At 45.1% G+C, this 17,085-nt stretch overlaps 2 protein-coding genes across 6 annotated transcripts in view; one reads left to right on the forward strand and one right to left on the reverse strand.

Moving 5' to 3' along the window:
- Positions 1–17,085, forward strand: part of LPP (LIM domain containing preferred translocation partner in lipoma) — a 688,691-nt gene that overhangs the window by 8,405 nt on the left and 663,201 nt on the right. The gene's annotated exons all lie outside the window — the stretch shown is intronic.
- Positions 1,002–1,199, reverse strand: LOC132491246 (large ribosomal subunit protein eL28-like). Its single transcript, XM_060100121.1, has one exon. The coding sequence runs from the start codon at positions 1,197–1,199 to the stop codon at positions 1,002–1,004; it is 198 nt and encodes a 65-aa protein (XP_059956104.1).

The raw sequence follows: 17,085 nt of genomic DNA on the forward strand, positions 1-17,085 counted from the left end.
TTCATGGTGTACTAATTGGTAGCATTAGCTGCCCGTCTGTGACTTTGGAAGGCACCTGAGAATCTGGTTGGATACCCCAGAGCCCTGAGGATATGGGCTTCAGATACTATCATTTCAGCAGTACCATCACCAACTTGGTGTTTGGTGTAAGAAAACAAAGACCTGTGTTTGAGCCACACATTAACCCTGTGATCTTAAGCAAGTTCCAGAACATTCCTGAGCCTCAGTTACCTTCGATTATAGATCATATGATCTATCCCAATGCAGCTGTGAGAACCAGACATTCCCCTGACAGTGCTTTATACATGGTCGTATAGCGTGTAACATGGCCGTGCAGTGGGTACATGTGGCCGTGCAGTGGGTACACGTGTCTAATTCTTGGTGCCCAGCAAGGTGTCTAGCCTACAGGAATGGCACCTTGTCCTTCTAGAGGAGATTGTGGGATTTAGACCCAGGCAGCTCCAAGTTCAAGTCTTAGCCGTGCGACTTAAGGGAGGGTGCTCCCTGGGGTGGTCACGGGCGATCTGGTGTACTGACTTACTCATTTTTAGACTTCTTATTCATGAGGGCATCACTGTTGACAACAGTCACTTTGCGAAGTGGGGTAAGTGCCACAGACGTTCACAGGCATTTCCAGGCTGAGGGATGGTTTCTCACCAGTGAATGGCTGTCCAGTGTTTCTTCTTCTCCATTGTGATCCTCCAACTCTCTCTTGGTTTTTTAATTTTTTAAATTTATTTTTATTTGAGAAAAATCGGCTGACATCTTTATTGCTTTGGGGAAGGGGGTCACTCAGGAGCTCTTGGTGGGCAGGTCTGCTTCCTCTTCACGGTCACAGGCTTCTGGCAGCGCAGGATGGCGCTGGCTCTGCAGGGGGCGGCCAGGCGCCAGTCCGTGCGGTGCTTGTTCTTTTGCATCACGTGTCGGATGCTTCTGAGTGTGGCCCGGGCGTTCTTGTTGATGGTGGTCCGCACATAGGTGGCCGGCTTTCGCGGGCCGGATCACCGCTTCATCGCTACCACGACCCCTTTGCTATCTGCCGCCGGCTGCACACCCACAGTCTTGCAGTGAATGGGCCCGTTGTGGCGGAAGGAGTTGCGGGCCTTTAGGTTACTGGGTTTGGTGCTGTACGTCTCCTTGTGCCTCCTGAAGAAGCTGGAGCAGTTCCGGACGACCAGCCATTGCAGGCACGCGGACATGGCGGCAGCTCCTCTGGTTGCGGAGGCTGGAAAGAGGCAGGCGCGGGGCGGGGCCTCTCTGGGGTTTGGTTTGCGCTGTGTTCGCGCTCCGCTTCTAGTGCAGTCGGTGCTTCTTTCCCGGCCTCCCATCGGAGCCCGCTGTAGTTCCCATGGAAAGCTGGTGCTGAGGGGTGGTTCCAGGCCTTCCTCAGAAACTTGTATGGGAACCTTTCACGGGGCAGGTAAGCAAGAGGGTCAGGACACGGCAGAGTTGTTTCAGTGTCCTTCAAGAAGTGTGTTTTGGCCTCATTCCATCCCCACAGTGGGCACTTTTTCCGCTGCAGCCGTGGTCGGCATTCCTTAGCCACTCAGGCCATCAACCAGCAGCTTCGGAGAACATGGCGGTGAGCATGTGTAGTGCGAATTCCTTGGCATTTTCAGGAGACTGCTTTTTGGGCGTTAAGGGAACCCTGTCTTTAATGTTAGTGTCGGTTTGCTTGTCTGTAAAAATGGCTGTAGCAACAGTACCTGATGCAGAGGTAGAGGGACCATACTTTCTGGTTTTGCCAGGACAGCCCTGGTTTATGCCTGTGTCCTGGTGCAGTTTATACAGCGTCCCCTTCCACTCTCAGAGATATTCTGATTGGAGGTCACCCTACTTGTTAGTACTGAGTGAGGTTGTGTTAAGTCAGGGGTCCCCAATCCCCGGGCCGTGGACCGGTACCGGTCAGCCGCCTCTTAGGAACCGGGCCCACAGCGGGAGGTGAGCGGCGGGCCAGGGAGTGAAGCTTCATCTGCCGCCCCCCATCGCTCACGTTACTGCCTGAACCAACACCGTGTCCTGTCCCCCCACCACGCCACCGACTGTCTTCCAGGAAACCAGTCCCTGGTGCCAAAAAGTTTGGGGACCGCTGGTATAAGTAATATGTATAAGACCAGGACTAAAGTAAAATGTCAACAAACGTCTACTGTTTTTGTCAGAGGAGATGGCTAGGTGCTCAAGAAATGTTTGTTCAGTGAACTACTTTTATAAAGGTAAAGTTTGAGGATGTTTGAAGGGAATGTCTAGCTTGTAGGCAGTTAGGGTTTATTAGGTTGATAAAAATGTGTTAGTACCTGTTTAGAATATAAAAAAACGCCAGGAGAGTGGTACGGATGGAGGGCTTATTGAGTTCTCTGGAACGTGTGTGGAAGCTTATTGGAAGGGCTGGGCCGTGGATTAAACATGGAAAGACAGGAACGCTTAGTCCAGGATGTGATGGGGCAGCTAAATTGCTCTGGCTACTTATAGTTAAGAAATAAGATTGAATCTCTGTGCATGTGTGTATTTTATATATTTATTTCTGGCCACACCACGCATGGGATCTTAGTTCCCCGACCAGGGATTGAACCTGGGCCCTCTGCAGTGGAAGCGCAGAGTCCTAACTACTGGACCACCAGGGAAGTCCCCATGTGTGTAATGTAGCCGGGTTTTTAAATCTATTATTTTCTAAACGATGGCCCATCTTGATAAAGACCTTTAACTGTAACTGTGGCAGCTTAATGCGGTACCAATTTCTGTGCCAAGAGGTCACCAGAGTAACTTATTCTTCTAATGAGTTTCCAAAGAATATGGTTCTTGTTTAGTTCCCAGGAAGAAAAAAAAAAACCAGAAATAAAAAAAACTTAGTTGGCACCTAGAGCTTCTGTCTTGTGTGATATGAAAATGAATCATTTTCAGGAACTGGAGGAGGGAGTTGCTACCCAGAGGGCAGGGTGTGCCCTGACTTCATGGGAAAGGCAAATTCTGAAGTGACCTGGAGGGTAAGCGGCACCTTTTCTTAGAATGAGGTGAAAGGCAGGTCAGCTTTCCTGTAGTCTGGTTGTTTCCAAACTGGACTTCTCTTCTTGGCTGCAGCAGCTTCACTTCATAGGAAACTATGAGGGTTCCAGTAATGACAGCTGGACAGGGCCCTCCAGATACATCTGTCCATCGATCTGATGCGTTTGTGTGTTCATTCATTCCACACCAGGTGCTAGGTGTACCTGTGAATGAATGAGTGAAACTCTAGTCTGGGTTTGGGGGATGGAAACATGAATGCTGTGCCCTCCCTGCCTCCAGAGGTCATTTAAATAATCAAGAGAGGATGTAAAAGTATATGGAAGAAATATCTGGTGACTCTAACTGAATGGCGACTAACTCTAGGGACCCTGGGGAAACTTCACAGATAAAAGGACTGTCATTTGATTGGGCCTTGAAGGATGAGCGGGGATTTGTCTAGTGGGCTAGAGGAGGAGGGGGGTCATTGAGCAAGGGAAATAACACGAACAGGTGAGAAAATGCATGGCACCTTGGAAAACTGGAGTCATTGGGGATGGGCTGCGGAGTAGAGAGGCCATGGGGATGAGGGTGCAGGGGTGGGCTGGGACGCGGATTGACAAAGGTCTTGATTGCTGACTGAGGACTTGAGACTGCGCTGTGAAAGGAGCATCACGTAGGGAAGGGAGATGATTGAATCTGTGCTTTAGAAAAGTGATGGGTTACGGATGGTTGGAGGGGCCTGGTACTGGAGATGGTGAGATGTGCTGCTATAGTCCAGGCACCAGATAAACGGAAGCTGAAATGAGGTTGAGGCATTGGCTCTGAGGGACAGTTCACAGGTGGAATAGAGGTCACCCAATCTCCTCATTTAAACAAGAGGAAACCCAGGCCCTGAGCAGGTAACACATACAGAGTCCACAGCCCTGGTTCCATCATAACCCCCGGGTGATCCATCCTCTGCCCAGGGTAACAGGTGCCTCGTTGCTGAGATAGCTGTTTGTCAAGAGGAAGATCTCCATCACTTTTTATCTTTTAAGAGTTCCCTGGAATCTCTTAACTCTGAATGAAATTGGCTCTTTCTAGAGTTATGGAATCTGTGATCACTGGAGATATTCAAGCAGTGGCTGATTGGGATGTTACAGTGAAAACTCAGGCAATGGTTGAAGACTTGGTCTAGAATATCTTTGAGGTCTATTAACCCTGACTCTTTTTTTTTAGTTCATTCCTTCCTACCTCCTTCCCTTTCTTCCTTCCTTGGAGAAGATACTTATACCAGTCTTACCTGCGGTTCCTCTCTCCATTTGGTTCCTCAGGATGATTTTAGCCAAATTGGACAAAAGGCAGAGAGAGTTAAAAATGGATGATTAGGCACTAAGAATAGTGGGCCATAGTTCATGCAGAGTCGTGAGGGAATAACCGTTTGGGGGGCAGCAAGTTAATACTCACCAGGGAGACCTTTGTGACCTAGGCCAGCCAGCATGATCCTGATCAAAATGGAATCCACCATACAGTTAAAGATGCTTTCGACCAATCGCCATTTTTATAGTGCTTTACAGTTAATCATGTGTTTTCCTACAAATTACAGGTAAATCCTCACAATAGTCCTGTGAGCAGTTATTATTATTGTTCAAGTTTTACTATCAAGAACGTGAGGCTGAGAAAGATTAAATGACTTGCTCAGGGCCCCAGCTAGCTGGATGTTGAACCCAGGACTTCAACTTGAGGTTTTTATTTGCACAATTTTAGATTCCTCCTATTCCCAGCCTGCGCAGATCCCCAAGACAGGCTCTAGCTTTATTCCTATTGATAACCTTAAATCCATTGTGGATCCTGATGTAAGGTAAGGATTTAATCAGTGCTTGCTGAATGAACATGTGAATGAATAATATAAATGAAGTAATAAATGACATCCCTGATGTCATTTAAGAATATCTTTAAGTAATAAAATAAGAATATCTTTAGTAATAAGAATATCTTTAGTAATAAAAAACCTAATTGAGCTCCTCTAAACATTAATTAATCTGTTATCAAAAGACAATGAGAAAGAACTCATTTAGAATACATTTACTCAACTTCATTAAAAAAAAAAAAACACCAGAAAAGCTCCCACCCAAACTCTTTTACCTGAATACCTCTCTCTGATCTTTTAGGGGACCATAACCCTGATCTTAACCCCCCTGAAAGGGCATGTCCACTTCTCTGTTTGTGTACAGTGTTTCCTTCCACTTAATATTATTACAAGAAAAGCTCTTTCTTCCTTTGGCCTGGTCTTTATCTTTTTTTATAAATGTATTTTATTTATTTATTTATTTATTTTTGGCTGCATTGGGTCTTCGTTGCTGCGCTCAGGCTTTTCTCTGGTTGCGGCAAGCGGGGGCTACTCTTTGTTGCGGTGCGCAGGCTTCTCATTGCGGTGGCTTCTCTTGTTGCGGAGCTCGGGCTCTAGGCACACAGGCTTAAGTTGCTCCGTGGCATGTGGGATCTTCCTGGACTAGGGCTTGAACCTGTGTCCCCTACATTGGCAGGCGGATTCTTAACCACTGCGCCACCAGGGAAGCCCTATATTTATCTTTTATATAACTAAGGATTTGTTGAAATTGACATTACCCGTGTGGACACTAGGATAGTTTTTAGTTTTTAAAGAAATTTAATACAATTCAGTATGTTAAAACATGCGTTGTAAACATCAGTGGACAAATAAATAGCTTTTACTTCCTTCTAAGTTATTTCCTGAAGACAATAATTTCTTTGGCACTTCCACTTTCCCGCACATTGGTTACCATTTTGTCCCTTGTGTTTTGTGTTTATGTGACTATGTATCTTATCTCCTCAGGGATGTAGGAGAAAATGCATGTATGGCTGGAGAGTCAGACAGGTTTGGGTTCAAATCAAGGCACTGTATCTTGATAGTTATATAATCATACTGGTTACTTAGCCTCTCTGAACCTCCAACTGCTTGTCTGTGAAAGAGGATAATAGTGCCTTCCATGTAATGTCATTGTGGAAGGGATTCTGTGGTCAGGGTAGGAAAGCACTGAAGCCTGCCATGTGATCTGCTGAAAAATGTTCTTTTCCCTCTTTTCTCTCTTGTCACCCACCAGATGATAAGACAGCCAAGATCCTTTCCCTTGTATTTCCCCATAGAGTATGACCCATAGCAGGTAGACCTTAAATACATGTTTATCAGCTGGCTAAATAAGTTTTAATTTCTTTCAAAGGAGAATTATAGGCACAAAGTACTGAATAGTTCTATTACTTTTCATGCTGGTTGCTATTCAGCCTCCAGAAAGACTGTACTAATTTGCAGAGTCATTAGCAGTGGGTGAATCTACTGGTTTCACCATGTCTTCCCTAGAATTTAATTTTATAACTTTACATTTGTCTCTGCTAAATTAATATGTAGGAAATCATATTTCATTATTGTTTCAATTTGCATTCCTTTAATTACTGAAAAAATATCCTGAGAAGTGGTTTAGAGTTTGTGTGTCCCCTTGCGTGAATTCTCAAATGGCAATATTTAAAAATGGTCTGAGCTGGAGAAGGTTCATATGAAAGGGCTAAAAATGTTTAGTGTTTTGAGTTGCCTAAACTTTAGTTTATGTATTCATTCATTCAGTCACTTAATGTTTACTGAGCACCTGCTATGTGCCAGGCACTCTTCCAGAGGCTATGCATACCACAAAGAAAAAAATAAGTGAGTAAAGTTAGTGATCTCCACTCCAACCTCCTCATGTAATATGTGTGGTGGCTGAGATCTAGAAAAAAGAGATTAATTACCAAAGTCATTCAGCTTGTTCAGTAGCAGAGCCAACCATTTATTTGAACAGTAATTGTGATTTCATACGTTTTGTATTAGTAGCCTTTTAAGCCTTGGAAATATCCTGGAAATTGCAGTATTGTGATATCTAGACAACACTTGCAAACTGTATCTACATTGAGAAAGCAGAGTCATGATTTTTGATTTAGAAAATATGATCACCTGGTTCTTCAGTCTCATATACAACTCCTTCCTAGAGCTCTTTGCCTCTTACATTTACATTCATTCTTAAATGAGCACACTTATGATTATTTATTTTTTTATTTTTATTTATTTTTTAATTTTTTTATTTTTTGCGTTACGCGGGCCTCTCACTGTTGTGGCCTCTCCCGTTGCAGAGCACAGGCTCCGGACGCGCAGGCTCAACGGCCATGGCTCACGGGCCCAGCCGCTCCGCGGCACGTGGGATCCTCCCGGACCGGGGCACGAACCCGTGTCCCCTGCATCGGCAGGTGGACTCTCAACCACTGCGCCACCAGGGAAGCCCTATTTTTTTTAAAGATTTTTTTTGATGTGGACCATTTTTAAAGTCTTTATTGAATTTGTTACAATATTGCTTCTGTTTTATGTTTTGGTTTATTGGCCGTGAGGCATGTGGGATCTTAGCTCCCCGACTAGGGATCGAACCTGCACCCCCTGCATTGGGAGGCGAAGTCTTAACCACTGGACCACCAGGGAAGTCCCCAGCACACTTATTATTAAAATAGGACTAGAAAACAAAATTACCCCATCTAAGCCGTTTAGACCAACTGTGAACCTTTTTGGACATGTTTTTGGTGAATGGGAAGAAGGTGACATATTTCTCTATCAAATAAAGTAGTCAATTTAGTTTTAATAAGGCAGTTATCTTCAGGTAATAAAAATTCAACTAACTTGCCATAACTATCTTGTTTAAAGTCAATTAAGAGCCTCATTTACCTCACTTGCTGGGTAAAATTTAATAGAACTTCAGTTAAGCATTTATTGCTTATTTAATTCAAAATTAAGTTAATCACCACAGTTGGTAACAACCACTGAGTATTAATTAACATTCAGCAAACTATCTTATGAAGTCTAAATTAGATACAGACAGGTCTTGTTTATCCCCATCAGTTTGCAAACACCATTTCCCCACCTCTCTCCCCAAAGGGCCTTTGGTTTTCCCATGGCTTTCCTCTTCTGATTTGTCATCTTCATTTTCATCTGCTTGACACCCAACTTGGGTAAAGGAGGAGGAGAAGAGGTAGGAGTCTATTGTGTTATGGGAACTTCTGGCTTGGGGTGCAGCTGAGAAATTTTTCTGTTCTGTTGCATTGCATTCCATTCCATTGCATTCCATTGCATTCCATTCCTCAAGAATTGTTGAACACATTCTCTGTGTAAGACATTCTTTTGGACACTTAGGAAGATACAGAGGAGGTCATGTTGACATACTTGGTTTTATTTTCTCACCTTAGAAATGAGAGGACTGGATTTAGTGCATTCATTGAACACATATTTTTTGGCCTACAGCTTGTAAGGCACTCAGCTGGGTGTCAGAGATACCCTGATGATTTAGACAAGGTCCTTGCTGTTAAGGAAGACATGTAGTCTAGTATGAGACGAGCAGTAGTGGAAATATTGGATAAGGTGCTCCTGTAGAAACTCTGAGGTCCCTTATTGTTCTATGAGAAAAGGTCTTGTAGTCAAGAAAGTTTGGCAGGTTAAACAGAATTAAATGGGTATCTTTACTGTGGGACTTTTCTGAATCTTTAGGAAACTAATGTGCATTGTGACTTCCCGAGAGGTTTGTTCTCAAAGTTTTAGATCCTAGACTCTCTGTATCACCAACTTTCACCCCGCCCCCAGAAGTTTCTTGGTCTTAGTCTATCAATGTGCTTTGGGAAAAGCCACTGTGAGCCATGGATCCTGTCTCTCAGCATCTCAGCCTAGCAGGGGTACTCAGGCATGCACCCTAGTAACCCATACAGGGTTGGAAGTTCTAATTTGTATGAAAGGTGTGCAGAAAAAAGTGGGTGATTTCAGACACAGGGACTTTTGGCTGGGGTTGAAGGTGTGAAATCAGAGCAAACTTTCCTCATAGAGGAGAGTTGGGCTTTCGAGAGAGACACAGTTTGTGTAAGTGGAGAGGTCCGGAGGATTGCTGAAGAGTCATCGGGAACAGAACAATTGTGAAATTCTGACATGGCTGATTTGGTTGAGACACCCCAGCATGTGGATACAACTTAGGTTAATTTTTGTTATAGCCTAAATCTGGAGAGGTAAGAGGCGGCAGATTTTTTGGTGCAGAGCTGTCTGCTCTTTAGGCCTTGTTCCAACGAGTGACTGCCCATCTGCGGGAGGGATCCCTTCTGTAAGGCATCCTGACACCGTCTGGGGCAGAGCCTCTGCCTTGTGAAGAGGCGTCTCTGCTTCTTCATTGACAGCTTCAGTCTGACAGGTCCGGTTTCCATTTGCCTCATCACATCCCACACTCTCCACCTTTCCTTCCAACCTAGCGTCCCTTGTTCTGATGAGTCGCCTGTGTCTGCATTTTTCATTCTTATCCATCTGTATCATCCTCTCCATCTGAGGCAAGCTACCCTTTATATTCTTCCTGACAAGTCATTTACTTCACTTGAATCGTGCTACGAATTTTCTCCTCTCCAGGAGCAACCAGCAGATGGAACATGCTGGATGAAGTGGAGGATAATCTACAGATCTCGTCCTCCATAGCAGGGGAGATTTGCCCTCAGTTTGGGTTCTTTCAGTACCCACCTTGTTAACCATGTCTGTACGGAAGGGAGCACAGGCAAAGGAATGGGGAGACCTGGGTTCTATTTCTGGGCACGAGTTTTTCCCCTGTCTGAGCCTCAGTTTATCCATCTGTGAAATGTTAGGTGTAGGCTCAGTGTGCTCTCAGGGTCCTTTCAACTAAACATGTTGAGTGTTAGCATTTGCTAAGTCAAGCATTTGCTGGAGTCAGTCTGGGCTGTTTGATGAGACATATTTTGGAGCCTGGAAATGGGCAATGGGCAGAGCTCTATGTCCATACATGGGAGGTGTGGTTCTCCTATGCCCAGCCTCCAACTGGATTCATTTTCCTTATATTGCCTGTTACGTTTTAGTCATACCTCCTTCTCCTCTGCCACTCAAGCTTACCAATTCTTTGCCAACACTCTCCCTGCTGTAAATGTTCCTCTCCTGTTGCCCAACTGGATAACCAGCCCCCGCTTAGATTCCTTTTCCCCATCTGGCTCTACCCATGGAGAGTGTCCACTCTGGAACCTTCTAAAGACAAATGACTATCATGGTGGGGCAGATTGGGGAATGGCGGTCCTGGCCAGCTGCAGATCTTTTCAGGAGACTATCTGTTCTTCAGAACTGTTTCTCTATTGAACAAATATTCTTCAATGAATGAGACCAGTCTTGCCTAGAGGGAGCCCACAGTGGCAGTGAGAAGCTTTCTGACGTCTCGTTGACACTTGATGGAAACCATAGTGAGTGAGGAACATTATACATTGGAGAGGAAGGTTTTTTGCTTTCTAGAACTGGGCGATGCACTGTTAGGTCCTCGGCATGGACTCTTAAGCATCTAGGAAAACTAATCACTTGGAAAGCTGAAGCTTGTTTTGCAGACCTTGAAAAGGCAGCCTGCATGTTTCATTTCACCATCTACCCGGACAGACACTTTAGGGATGAAAATGTCAGCAGGCAGCCTGGCAAGTGACACACCAGAGGCCATAACATGGGCTGGTAGTGCAAATCATCAAGAATGATGTGTCAGGGAGCACAAGACACAGCACAGGCCCAGAGGTGTCATTCACATGTGGAGTCGCCATTGGTAATAGCAGTGAGGTTTGGTTCTGCTCCAGGAAAGATTTTCCAATTTACTTTGAGAATCCTTTGGCTTCCTCTTTGTATTAAACATAACCCTCACCTCTTGGTCTTTGTGATTAGTTCTGTGGCTTTTCCCAGTTATATAGGCCTACTTGAAAAAAATCCAGAAACATTTGAGAACTTTGATCTGTGTAGTGCTTTAAGAGCATGGCCTTTGGAGCTAGGCTGCTTCCTGGCTCTACCATTACTACTTTGATTTGTTACTCAGTCTATTTAGGATTTTGTTGCCTTATCCACAGAATGGGAATAAGAAAATTACCTATCTCCTTGTTGTGAGGATCAAGTGAGCTATGTCAGGCCTTTAGAACAGAGCCTGACACATGCCAAGTATCCATTAAATATTGGCTGCTGTTATTATGTGTTATCCTTATAAAGTCAGCAAATTGTGATTTGGAAAAGATATTAGAGATGAATGAGGTTTTGTGGGTTCTTTTTTCTTGTTTTTTTGTTTTTGTTTTTTAAAATAAACTTCATTTTGGAATAGTTTTAAGTTTACAGAATAGTTGTAAAGATTGTACAGAGAATTTCCATACACCCCTTACTCAATTTCTCTCATTTTTGACATCTTACATTAGCATGGTACATTTGTCAAAACTAAGAAACTGACATTGGTACATGGCTATTAACTAAACTATAGACTCTATTTAGATTTCACCAGTTTTTCCAGTAATGTCCTTTCTTTTTTGCAGGATACAACCCAGGATACCACGTTGCATTTAGTTGATATCTCCCTTGCCTAGAGTGGCTCTAAAACTTTCATTTTTTTTTAATAGTTAGAGAGGGATTCTTTATAGAAAAGCCTATTACAACAAGTAATGCTGAAAGAATAAACTGGAGCAGCTGTGGATGAAATGGGGCAGGATGTACCCTCCTTTCTTGCCCTTCCCTGCTTTTTCTATTTGAAGAGGCTCTGGTAAAACAGGGCTTAAGTATCACCATAATCCAGTCTCCTTGTTTTCATGGGAGGAGACTGAGACCCCTGAATGGGGAATGATGATGCTGCATGAAACTGGAAGCCCAGAGAAGGTCAAAAAAGGATCATGGAAATATCCCAATCTTGTCTCTGTTGTTGAGTGGATGAGTGAGCAACAGTCAGGGACTCTGGAAGACTGGGTTTGGATCCAGGCTCTTCTACTATATGCCTCAGTTGTTCTTATCTGTAAAGTGTGTTCGGCGGTCAGTGATACCTCACCGTACTTAATACTCACAAAGTACCACCATTTTCCTTGTGAAAGTTACATGAGCCAAGATGCTTACTTTTAGTAGAGCCTGAAACGTAGTAGGTTCTCAGTAAATGTTTGAAAAAAAGAAGCTTTGAAAATTAGGAAACTTTATCATAGAACTGATTTTAAGAAGATGGAGACAGATTGATACAAAACCAAAACTAGTCATTCATAAGGAAATCTGTGACACTCAGAAATGGAACCAGTGTTTGAGTTGCTGATAAGTGGGGTATATACTGTCTGCTTTTATTCTTGGAGGCTTTTATCATATAATACAACATTATGTTGCAGTCTGACTTTCACACAAATTGGATCCCAAAAGTTCTTATAGGAATTAAAAATACAAACTCGTGGGCAGTATGTGTTTTATAAATTACAGAAAACAGTAGTGTAACGACATGGCATAGTAAGTACAGTTAAGCCTGCTGCAGGCACTGGTACCCAGGATGAGGCGAGCAGGCGTCCGGCGTCGTGCTCAGTGCCAGGAGAGATGGAGGGAGGCCATCTCCAGTGGGGAGGCCGGGTGGAGAAGCTGAAGGCAGTCCAGGCGGTGGCAAAATCCTGGAGAAGTAAACCCTTTGTATATCTTTAAAAGATTTTTTAAATTTAAAATTTTAAAGACTTTACTTGTTAAGAGTAGTTTTAGACTCACAGCAAAAGTGAGAGGAAGGAACAGAGATTTCTCACATGCCGCCTGCTCTCCACACATGCAGAGCCTCCCCCATTATCAACATCTCCTACCAGAGTGGTATGTTTGTTGCCATTGGTGAACCCACGTTGGTACATCATTATCACTCAGAGTCCATAGTTTACATTAGGGTTTACTCTCAATGTGGTACGTTCTGTGGGTTTGGACAAATGTATAGTGACATGTATCCATCATTATATCATACAGATTATTTCACTGCTCTAAACATCCTGTCATCTGCCTATTCATACCTACCTCTCTCCCCAAAACCTGGCAACCACTGATCTTTTTATTGTCTCCACATATATCCTTTTTATTCAGCCATTTATGGTTGTGTTGAATGGGACCAACTGACTTTTGGAACCTAACCTCCATTACTTTCCCTCACTCTTGCTTCATCAGAACGTTTTCTCAGTCTGGATTGCTGTTTTCTGCCATCATCACCTGTTTGAATCCAAATTGATCTTCAAAGCCAGCACTTCGTACATGAAACAGGCCTTGATTTCCACCCTTTGCCCCTAAGCAGGACATAATCCCTTCATCTTCTGATCTCCCATGGCCCTTTATCTGGACTGCATGCAGGGCACTGAGTACTTTTTACCTTCTATTGTAGTTACCTGTGTTTCTATCTTGTTTGGGGTCTTTAACTTCTTTAGGACATTCATTCCCGATCCTCTGGCATCTGGCAGACGTATAGCAAACACTTGTTGAATGGATGGACAGATGCATGGATGGATGGATGGACAGGTTTGACATTGCCCATAGTACTCTTAAACTTAATTCCTTTAGAGTAGGATTTTAAGTTGCTAATCTCTACATCCCCCCAGTATCAGTACTGAGAAGGTGCACCTTTATTCATTCGTTCATTCATTCATTCATTCCACAATAGACTTTCAGTCACTACTTCAGGGTTGAAGCAGTGAATGGTCCATTTGTTGATAGTCTGCATAGAGAATATTCTTTGGGATATGTTTTTATTCTTGTAAGGTTTATCTGGAATTTTTTTTTTCTTTTGACACAGAAGAACCAAGCAAGAAATGTTTTGTTTCATCTACATGTGTTATTGGTGTACAAAGCAAGTGCTCTCTCATTCCTTCAGCTGGCTTGGTAGTAAAGAGAGATCACTGGGCTTAGAAAGGCACCAGGGTATCTGGAAGTCCCTTACTGACTTCCTTAGGAATAAGTCCTCATCCCAGTTTTTTTAAAGATGGTGCCAGGATGCCACAGTGCTCATGGTTGGGCTTCCTTGCTAATGTCTCTACTTTTATTTTTTTTAATATAGTGACAGGATGCATACCGCTGAGGTGGTAAATGGAAAAAGAAGTGCAGTGGAGTTAACTGTCTGTTTCTTGGGGCCTTCTGTATTAGTCACAGGAGGAGGTGTCAGACATGGCCAGATGAGAGAGCCAGCTGACTGAAGTTCACGTCAGATCGAAATCAGAGTGGCAACATTGGGAGGACTTTGATGATGCTGAACTGCGGACGCTTAAGGTTCTGAGTGGTTAGGGATGAAAGGATCCAAACGTCATCTAGTGTCATGGTTCTCAGACTCAAAGGAACACTAGAGTCATCCTGGAGGGTTTGCTGGACCCCATCCCAGAGCTTCTGATGCAATAGATCATGAATTTGTACTTCTGACAAGCTCACGGGTTGTGCCAGTGCTGATGAGAACCACTGACCTAGTCCAACTGCTAGTCTGTTGGTTTTTTATAGATGGGGAAATGAGATGCAGAGGTATGTGGAAAGGACTTGCCTAGAGTCACACAGCTGTCAGGAGTGAGGCTGGAGTGAAAACCACGAATCCTGGTTTGAAGTCATTTCCATACTGTCACCAGAGACTGTCCAGGAGCAATATTATTTTTAGTTCTACTGCAGGGTGATGGTTTGGTTTCACCAGCTTTGCCTGATCTAGTCACAGATTTATTTTTCATGGCCTTCCATTTAGTTGTCTCCACCTACATATTCTTATTCAGTTAATCCACATTTTTGGCTACTGCTGTGCACTGGGAATTGCACTTGAACCCGAGGTGGTGTAGCATTGTGGTAGTCTGAAAACATGGGCTTCAATTAGTCTGACCTTGAGTAAATTACTTTTTCATTTTCTCATCTGAAAATGAGAACAGTAACACTTCCTAGGACTGTAGGTAGAGTGCTGAGCATGTACCCGGCCTTCACTATGTGAATGGTAGCTTTTGTTGCCATCATTATTACTAAAGATGGTAAGATGTGGTCCCTACCCTCTCATGCACAGGTGGCTTCCTGAACTCTACAATTGAGAGGAAGTGGGAAGTAGTGGAACAAACACATGGCTTGGAATTAGGAGAGCTGAGTTCAAGTCCCAGCTTTGCCACTTACTACACTTACTAGCTGTGTGGTCTTGGGCAAGTCACTTGACCTCTCTGAGCTATAATTTGTAGCAGGTAGACTTAGTTTATTTAATAGAAGAGCATAATGAGCAAGAAAAAGGACAGAAATCGGGAAAAGGTGGAAATCTGTCTGCCAGGTGCAAGTTGCGGGTTGATGGGGAATGCTTCTTATTGAGGAAGAGGCCAGCAGAAGGAGCTGGGTGACGTGAGGCTTGGTGTTGGAAGGGGCAGCAGGCCTGGGGCTGGTCCAGTGCTGGTGGACGGGGCCAGCCAGCCCAGAGAGGGGCTCTCCTGCAGCCCCGAAGAGATGTCCTCACTCCCATGTCAGGGACCCCCACCAGTGGAGAGCCCCCAGGACTGGCAGGGAGGGGGCTGCCAGCATTGGAGCATGGCCAGAGTCATGGCCTCTGCTTTGGACTAGGGCCTGGAGGTGCACTCATGGTTCTGCACTCTGGACCAGCACAGGATGAAAGACAGTGCAGTGATCAGAACCCAGGATTGACCTTGGCACCTTGGTTTCTGGGCTTTGCTGCTTTAGCAGCAAATAGATTAGATTAGAGAGGTACTGGATTTGATTGCTCTGTCTTTCATGATTGGTCCAGGAGCTGGGAGAGGCCTGGCTAGAAGTGGGGGTGGTCCTGGGGAAGATAAAGATGAGGTCTCCCACAAGCCTCAGTTTCCTTATCTGTAAAATGGGAGTGATGGTGATTATGCTGATATCCTCCATTCTGTCTGGATTAAGAATGAAAGTACTTGTCTGTGGGAAGACACTTCATGGTTATGAAATACCAGAGACCTGCGTGGTGTTCTTTTATAGGGGAGTCCCAAAGAGCTGCAGAAGCATGAGAGATGGGGAGATGGAGCTGCTACAGGAATCTGGGAAGTCATTGCAGAGGAGGACAGGGATGCTGGGAGGATGGGAGTATGTGTGTGAGGACTGTGTAGGGTTTAAGCATCTACGAGAATGTTGCTTGCCCCGGGCTGATTCAGTACACTTTTCTTTTCACATCCATGGAGCTTTCGGCTCAGATGGGCCTGGGGGCTCCGATGGGGTGGACACTGCAGCACCCTCAGTTCACACGGGTGAGGAAAGCGAGGCTCTTGTGGTCTCACTTCGACAGGGGTGTCAGGGCGGTGGATGGTGCTCCCAGGGTGTCCAGGCTCTCTTGTGGCTCCATAGCCAGTCTGTACTTGGAGAGACCTCAGGGATTCCGCTCATTTCACAGATGGGGGGAGTGATCCATGATGGGAAGTCTGTCCCCCGTTGAGTGCACCACATGCCCATGGGAAGGGCCTCCGTGCCCCTCACAGCCCCCTCCCCTCATGCTCCTCCTTCCCCTGGCAGGTTCCCCTCGCGCCATACTCCACGTAGCCCGACCCCCCATATCTTGCGTTCTCCACCCATCTCGGTTGGTTTCTCTTCTCTGCTGCCTGGGACTACTCCGAGCTCCTGGCTACTTGCCTCCCACCTGCTTTTCCGAGGTCTTGGAATCTCTCTTTCTTCAGATCTTCACTCAGGACAGTATGGTATCATTCTTCCATTGTTTGGCTCCTACCCACTGCATCAAACCGCTCTTCCTTGGTTGGAATTAAACTCTAGGTGATCATTTACCTCTGGTTCCCTCAACTATGGGTCACACTGTTGGTGAGTCAGAGTGAGAATCCATCAGGCGTTTTGCCTGGTGTCAAAGGAGAGTCGTCGCTGACGTGTGGAGCAGAGGACGCGTGTCGACCCCGTGTCCACCGTCTGCCATTCCCGGGACGGGGTTGAGAAGATGAATAAGGTACCCTTTCGGCCATCTGCGAGGTTGTGGTCGACACAGGAAACAGACATGCAAACCAGATTGGGGCAGCGGGCGAAGCAGCGCCGGGTGTGTGTGTGTGTATAAGACACAGAGGAAGCGTCCTGGCAGCTGAGTGATGGAGAGAGCCCGTCAGGGTTGCAGATCAGTGACTCTGCAGACATGCAGAAATGTTTGGCCACCAAAAAAGAGAAAGAGAGACATTTGCGAGCGTTGATGTGGGCCCTACAGAGCCACAGTCCTCCCCATTCCCTGTTAACCTTGGCAGCGTGCTCACCCCAGGGCTTTTGAGTTTGCCATCCTTGAGGGCTGTGCAGAATCTTCCACAGCGGCCTCGTCTTGCATTGCCTCC

This window comes from Mesoplodon densirostris, chromosome 5, assembly GCF_025265405.1.
Source record: "Mesoplodon densirostris isolate mMesDen1 chromosome 5, mMesDen1 primary haplotype, whole genome shotgun sequence".
Taxonomy (NCBI): Eukaryota; Metazoa; Chordata; class Mammalia; order Artiodactyla; family Ziphiidae; genus Mesoplodon; species Mesoplodon densirostris.